This window comes from Vidua chalybeata, chromosome 8 (genome assembly GCF_026979565.1).
Source record: "Vidua chalybeata isolate OUT-0048 chromosome 8, bVidCha1 merged haplotype, whole genome shotgun sequence".
In the NCBI taxonomy this organism is placed as follows: Eukaryota; Metazoa; Chordata; class Aves; order Passeriformes; family Viduidae; genus Vidua; species Vidua chalybeata.
In genome coordinates, this window is record NC_071537.1 from 15,619,768 (window position 1) to 15,627,357 (window position 7,590).

The 7,590-nt window shown below is 38.8% G+C and overlaps 1 protein-coding gene across 2 annotated transcripts in view; it reads left to right on the forward strand.

Annotated features, from left to right (window-relative positions):
- The window catches only part of BTAF1 (B-TFIID TATA-box binding protein associated factor 1), a 43,440-nt gene extending 40,948 nt beyond the window's left edge, over positions 1–2,492 (forward strand). For both annotated transcript variants that reach the window (XM_053949536.1, XM_053949535.1), the window contains exons 37-38: positions 164–334; positions 578–2,492. In XM_053949536.1, the coding sequence (XP_053805511.1) occupies positions 164–334; positions 578–724 (318 nt within the window). In that variant the 3' untranslated portion in view covers positions 725–2,492. The remainder of the gene's footprint in view (positions 1–163; positions 335–577) is intronic.
- The last annotated feature ends 5,098 nt before the right edge of the window (positions 2,493–7,590 follow it).

Below are 7,590 nucleotides of genomic sequence, written 5' to 3' on the forward strand. Positions count from 1 at the left end.
GTCTCGTGCTTTCCATCTAATGTCTGTCAGACTGAGCACAGTTACTGAAGGGTAGCTCCAAGCCAAACTGCTTCTAGACTGTCCATGAGAAACACTAAAAGCTTATGGTTTCCTGAATACCTAAGATGATACTCTCTAGCTAAGTATGCTTTTTTTCTTTCAGAAACGTGTTGTTAATGTATATCGCCTGATAACCAGAGGAACTCTGGAAGAGAAGATCATGGGTCTTCAAAAGTTCAAAATGAATATTGCAAATACAGTGATCAGCCAAGAAAATGCAAGCCTACAGAGCATGGGAACAGAGCAGCTTCTTGATCTGTTCACTCTTGACAAGGTAAAGAAAGAGTTTTACAAATACCTACCAAAAATAGAGTCAGCTTAGGGAAAAGCTTTGCTTTGAAATGTAAAATTTAATCACACGAACGCTTAAGTTGGACTGATGAATAGTAGACAGCTCTCTGAACAACAGGAGGAAGTGTTATTTCCCCAGAAGAATTATCAGACTTTATTAGAAGAATTTATTAGATCCTTGAAAACATTATTCTGTATATTAACAGGAATTTTTTTTTTTGTTAAGGATGGCAAAACTGAAAAAGCAGATACCTCTACCTCTTCTGGGAAAGCATCAATGAAATCAGTACTCGAAAACCTTGGAGAACTATGGGATCAAGAGCAGTATGACACTGAATACAGTCTTGAAAACTTTATGCATTCATTAAAGTAACCACCACATATTTGTAATACAACTGCTGCTAGTTCACATATTTTTCTGCTGATATTCAGCAAACTTCAAAGCATATAGAGTGAACCTTTAGCTTAATGTGTAAATAGACTTACTGAAAGAAGAATCTTCAAAAGACTGGCATGAAGTAGTGTCAGCTGTTTCACTGGGAAGTTATTCTGTCTTAAACGTTTGCACTGTATAAAAACTTTAAATGTAAACATTGTGAGGTGGTTTGAATTTTACTTGTTCTAAACAGCTGCAAATTCTTACTTGGTAGAAGAATTTTAAAGCAGGTTTTTACATCTGTTAACAAGTGTTACTTGTGTTTGCAGTTAAGTCCACCATTATTTCTTTCTGTATCTATAATAGTTTTGTACAGTTGTTTCAGTGAGTACTTCAGGTTGTCCAGTGTACATTTTTCTTTTAAACACAACTTGCTTTTATGGTGTATTTAAAAAGCAGTTTTCAACTTAAGCTTTCATTCAGATCATTTCAGGACTTACATCACCAGAGGTAAAGCCTAGAAGCCTTGGAAGTATTAAAGAATGGAATGGCACTAGGCCTGTGCACCCACCTTTGTATATTGACTATATATATATCATGCTCTTCAGTCTTTTGACACCATCTTGTGAGAACAGCTGACTTGAACTTTTTAATGTAATGAGCTCTATTAAATACAGGTAATGGCCTATTTGAGGCCATGTTTGCATCCTGTTAGCAGGGGTGTACTTTTTTAATTTATCTATAAGGCTAGACTATAGCCACTTTGAGAGATGCATGTATTCCATAAGTTTCAATCCTATATATTTTTTGTAACTAAAAGAAGAAATTAAATATACAGACAGACATTTTCCAGGAGTAGATTTTACATTGTCTAGGATTCTAAAATCCATGCTAAAAGTGACTGTGTACTAAACTGATGCATGATTTAAAGCTTCTTAAAGGAATAGGGAGGACTTTTTTTCTTTAGGAGAAAATACACATAGAAATACCTACATTCAGTTTGAGGTAATTGAATTAAAGTTGTGTAACAAAGATAGTAAAAGACTTTAATAGCAGTGAGTGAGAATAATATGCTGTATGTTATGCAGCTTTTTATAAAAAAGGGAGGCAGTATAAAAGTGTGTTTCTAGATGTGCATATGTACCAGTATATGCACTTTTTATAAATATTAAGTTATAGATAACTTACAGCAGTTGTCTGAATACATAGAATATATGTATAAATATAAAACCTAAGGTTTATAGCTTGCTGTGTGCTTAAGCATCAGAGCTTAAAAACCACCAGAGACCTCAACTATTGTAAAATAAGATTGTTTTAAAACTATATAAATCAAGACAGTTCTATAGCATTGGAGAAGAATTAATGTCACATTTCAGTAGTTATGAACTGACAGATTGTAACTAAATTAGCATTCCATGAAAATAAAACAAACTGGGAATATATAAGTTGCATGTTTGGGTTTGTCCATGTTTAGTTTTGTTTCTGTAGGGAAGACTTTTCTGGCTGTTTAAAAAAACCTAATGCTTTTGGAAATTACAGCTGGATTATGAGTGCTATATTGGTTAATTTCTACCTTCAGACTATTTTTGTTGTGCTTTCAGCTGATGACCCAAGCAGGGGAGACAAGATGGGGCTTGGTGGTGTTTGCAGAGAAGTTACAATGCTAGAATAATGCGTACTTGAAAATAACTTGGTGCAGTAATTTGGTGATAGTGCCTAGAAATAACAAGATATTTGAATAAAGAAACTTCTTTAGTGGTAAAAATTGCATATGTTTTTCTTCAAGAGTTTTATTAGGTGCAGAGGTAAGAAACTCTTTGGGTTCTGTTGGGAAAGAAATAGACAGCATAGGACTTTTTAAAGCCACTTATTTATCACATTGAGGTTGCTATGCAACCGTAATAATTTTAGCAATGGCTCTCTTGGATATCACATCAAGAAGACTTCTGCACCTGAAAAACAGGGGAAGGCAGAATCTAGAATAATTATTTCAAGATTATTATATGTACTGATTGATCTTAAGTGTTCTGTGAATTAATGCTTTGAAATGTAACCCAACAGGAGCACTGCACCAACTATATAAAAAATGGGATTTTATTACCTTAATATTTAACAAAAAGCTCTTCTATGCTTCTCAAACTAGCAGAGCACTTGCCAAGATCTGGCTTGTTTGTGCAGTGTCCTCAGTGCACAAACTGAATTCACTTACAGCAAAACTCCAGCAAGAAATAGCTCTTAGAATGCCTCTAACTGCATTTGATCTCTTTAATGGCTATTCAGCTGGACCAGACCAGGGTCTGGGCTGGAATAGGAAAGTTTATTTCTAGGCTGAAACGAAACCTTCAAATATGTCAGTCTTTTGGCACCAGCCATTTTGCTCTCCAGCTCTGCCCCTAGTACAGGTTGTTACTTGCTAATGAAGATACAGCCTAAGCCTTGACTGACTGCAGGTGGAGTCACTGGAGGCCCAAAGAAACATGAATTGAGTAGAACCATGCGTAGGCTCAGAATGCTTTGGGTTGGAAGCAACCCTAAAGATCATCCAGTTCCAAAGCCCTTTTCCATGGGCAAGGACACCTTCCACTACACCAGATTGCTGCAAGATCTGTTCAACCTGTCCCTGAACACTTCCAGGAATGGGACATCCATAACTTCTCTGGGCAACCTGCTCCACTGCCTCATACTCAAGGTTTGATGCATTGTGTGTAATTTGCACTGAGTTAAACTAGTCTCTCTCATTTAATAGCATCAATAAACCACTCATAGTCACCAAAGCCAGACCTCCAAATTAATGTAGTTCTGATTCAGAGCTTGCTAACCTGTGAAAACTAAGAACCTCTGACTGGTGACCACATTCTGGGCTGGAAGAATTACTTTGAAACAGCTATAAACATAATGCTACTTTTCAACCAAACTTAAAGGACTGTTTGAAATCCTTCTTAAAACTAAATGGAGAACTACCTTCTGCAAACATGCACCAGGTCTGCATAAACACACCTTCTGCTGTGTCTATTGTACTTAGTTTAACTAAGAATTCAATCTAACAAGTCTTTCTTCACGCATGTTATCTTTGGAATTCACTTAGGCAGGAAGCTGCTTGCTTTCTACAAATTTACTTATAACTGTTGCAGGTTTCTAGGTTGTTTTTTTTATCATTCTCCCTAATGCTTTTGTAAGTGTTTTTTTATAGGCTTGCTGAAAGCAAAATTACATTGAATATCCAAGGTATACATAGTGATTTAGTTTAACTCAAATTAGTTCATGTCAAGTCTTTTGTAAAGATAATGGACTAAAGCAAATCTTATATTTTACCTTAAGATTACCAGATTTAAAGACAAATGCTTACATTTAGCATTAGTGGTATCCCCAGCTTTCCTACTGTCTCATGGTTCTGCAGGTTGTAAGGCAAAGGCATTTCTAATTAAGCCTTAATTCTAGCAGAAGTAGGGCAACTTCTAGGCCATATTAGAAGCTGTGGAAAACTTCTAAGATGAAAATACATTCACATACCAAAGCTTTTATTACCTTGTTTACAGATGGTAAATAATGTAGTGTTAAATCTAGCTTGGTTTGCAGTGCTGAAGAGCTTTGGCATAGGGCAAGCTTTAAAGCTTCTAAGGATCACAGCAGTTACTGACTTGTGCTAAGTTGCTTTGTAAGCAAAAGCTTGGAAGATGAAGTTCTTTAAACCAGGCAGAAAGATGCTTTAGAGTAAAAATTATTTTTCAAATCACATTTAAGTGAATTACTTTCAAGGACAGTTCTCTGAATATAAGGATTTTTATAGAGATGATAATCCATCTAAATTCTTTCAGTGGTCTATTAAAAGACATGACCTTTGAATTTGTATCAGAAACCCTTTCAGTTGGCTCCTTATCTTCTAGTAGCTTCACTAGTTCTCTGGTATTCTCTTCTACAGCAGGTTTGGAAGTATCTGTTTAGTTATACTGTTTTAAGGCCAACTCCCTGTTCAGGAATCAGGATTTAATTGATACTCTGGCAGCCAGACCGGACTCAGGGATTCTGCCTAGCAAGGGAAAGCTTCCTTTGGTGTGAGTGACAGCCCTACCCTCGCCAGTACAGGAGTTCTACTCCCCTCCTGGGAGGACCAGATAAGAAGCAGGGTAACAGGGCTCTAAGTCCACACTGACAATCCTGTAATCTTGGATGTCACTCAAAAGGAGATGCTCTTCATCTGCTGTGTGTGTGCAAGGGCAGAGCTCTGCTGGTTGGAGCAAGCATAGTGCTCATAATGCCAAGTCCTCTCCATTCATGAGCCTTATGCAATAACAAACCAGCCTTAATTTTCTTCTATTTCTAACAGGTACCTTTAACATAAAAAGTTGAAGGTCTGTGCCAGGCTCCTCTGTATCTTTTTTTCTTGGGCAACAGCTAAGTACACTATGCTTACACTGTGCATATGCTGCAGTAGATAGGCAAGAAGACAAGAGAGAAAGTTGTCTTTTGCCAAGGTTACGACATTTTTATTAAGTTCTTGTGGACACTGGGATCCAAAATTGCAACTTTATATCTCAAGCTGTACCTACCAGCTGTGCATCTGCACAAACCAGCACACGTGGGTTTAGGAAATTTGTTAGGCTATCCTTCCTTAAGGCTATCAAACCTTTAAAAAGTCATATGTTCAAGACTTCTTCTGTTTTCTTAGCTCAGTCATGTGGATAGCTAAGTTGGGTGTCTGATAGCTTGAGTTGGGTGTCTGACAATTTACAAAGTAATCAGCAATCACAAACTCTTAGAGATTATGACCTTCAGTGTTTTCTTTTAAAGTAAAATTCAGACCAGGATTCGCAAAGTTGTAAGAGGAATTCCACATACTAAAGGAAAACATTTACTGCTCATTTTCCCTTTTCAGATGAGGGAAGGAAGTTGATCCAGAAAGCAGAAACTTCAAACTCATAAATTCAGGCTCAGGTGCAAAAGCTGCAGGAAGGGGGAGAAAGGAAGGATACCCTGCATCCTGCCAAATGGCTGTTCCAGGGATGCAGCAAAGTGAACTACTCTGCAGTTCAGTGAGAGGCTCAGAAATAGCTGAGCTGTCAGAACATGCTGGCCAATGTCTCCAATACACTCCAGTTCCAGAGGCCTTTGCAGGGCTATGCTGTGCTGTCCATGCCAAGGCTGTGCCTGCCAGAGTTTTCCCATATGTCAGAGTAATTACATTTCACAGTTTATGCAGGCTGGGTGCTTAGATACTCCATTGAGAAAAGGGAATACTGCTCAGTGGAGCATCCCAAACGTTTCATGTGGTTAACTTGTGTGCTTTTTGCTGCTGTTTCAATGTTAGCTCTGAGTAAATACTGTGCTCTCCAGATACACGTTTATGTATTCTCACCCTGTTTCTCATGACTCATACTGCACTTACAGAGATTTAATTATCAATCACAGCCCAGAATCTGAGAAATAAAGCCTTCAAGTAGAAATCTGTAATTGTAAGCCAAGGGAAGAGCTAACGCAGATGTTAAAATCTGCTTTTGCAAGAACAGAGCTTGAAAAAAGTCAGTTGAATTTGTCATGATCTCTGCTGTAGCCAGAGAGGGAAGACATTAAAAATACATCAACTCCCAGAAAATGATGCTTTCCAATTCCTGCCTTTCTTCTGAATCAGAGCTGCCTCACTTAACAGCAAAACTGTCTTTTAACTTGGCATTACCAAAACAAGTGTGCCTTTAGGAAAATGCTGCTCTGTATTCTGATCTATTTCTCCATGCTGCCCTTGCCTCCACACAGTCCAGATTATAAAACACTTCTGGGACACTTGCAACTGTTCATTCTTGGCCTCTATTTTGCAATTATTATCACTCACAAAGCACAACAATCAAACTGAATCAAACTTGTCAACTAAACTTTAGGTACTCAGGTGCTATTTCTTGTTCATTTGGACACATTTGGATTCATATAAACACAGGCATTTCTGGGCATAAAGTCAAAATGCAGCCCATGCTCATATTCAAGAGATGGCAGAGGAAAGAATCATGCAGAATAAGTGCAGTAAGTGCCAGCCCACCAGCGTCTGTCTTCATTTATGACTAACTTAAAGCTCACCCACTTAGGCATCATATCAGTTAAATCATCAGCTCATTTGCAAGCTGGAAAGGACAACATGGCAGAATTCAAAGTTGATACTTCTGCTTTCTTTGCTGCCCTGGTGAGAGCTGCAAGATGTGATCAGCATTTCAGGCTTCTCACAGCCGACACACTCAGCAGTAGTTAATTATTGTTTATAAAATGCAGAACTCTCTGTTCTCACAGTTGGAAGTTGCATCACTCTTTGGCTGTGTCTATTATTTATCAGCTGAAGAGCAAAGGCAGCAAACAAAGCAAGGAGAGTGAAAAAGCACCAAAACCCATGAAAGTTTACATGGGCTGTGTAAGGCCATGGAAAGCAAAGGAGGAGGAAGGGACATAGGATGCACTTGCCATGAGCCTATTTTCCCTGGCTCTGTTCAGTTTCCCACTGTGCAGTGTTTTTGCCTCCAATATAGATGTGGTCACAGCTGGCAAAGCCACAGCAGTACCGCTGTGGAAGAGATTAGAATGCCTTACCACTGGGAGCCTGGTGTGTGTTGCTTCATCCCCTTCCCACTTAAGCAGGAGAAGTAGCTCCAACCACCACCACAGGAGCCTGCTGTGCCACCCCAAAGGAGAAAACAAACCAGCCAGACTCAAAGTTCCGATCAGTTTAAGTGGCAGATGGCTACAAACACCGCACAGCTTCTTGCACCTGCACAGAAACCCGGAGAGAAACAACAACCCTTCCACACGAGCTGAGGCCCAACACCGGCAGTGAGGATGCAGCAGCCAGCGCTGCCTTCATAGTCATGAAACCACAGAGTATCCTGAAT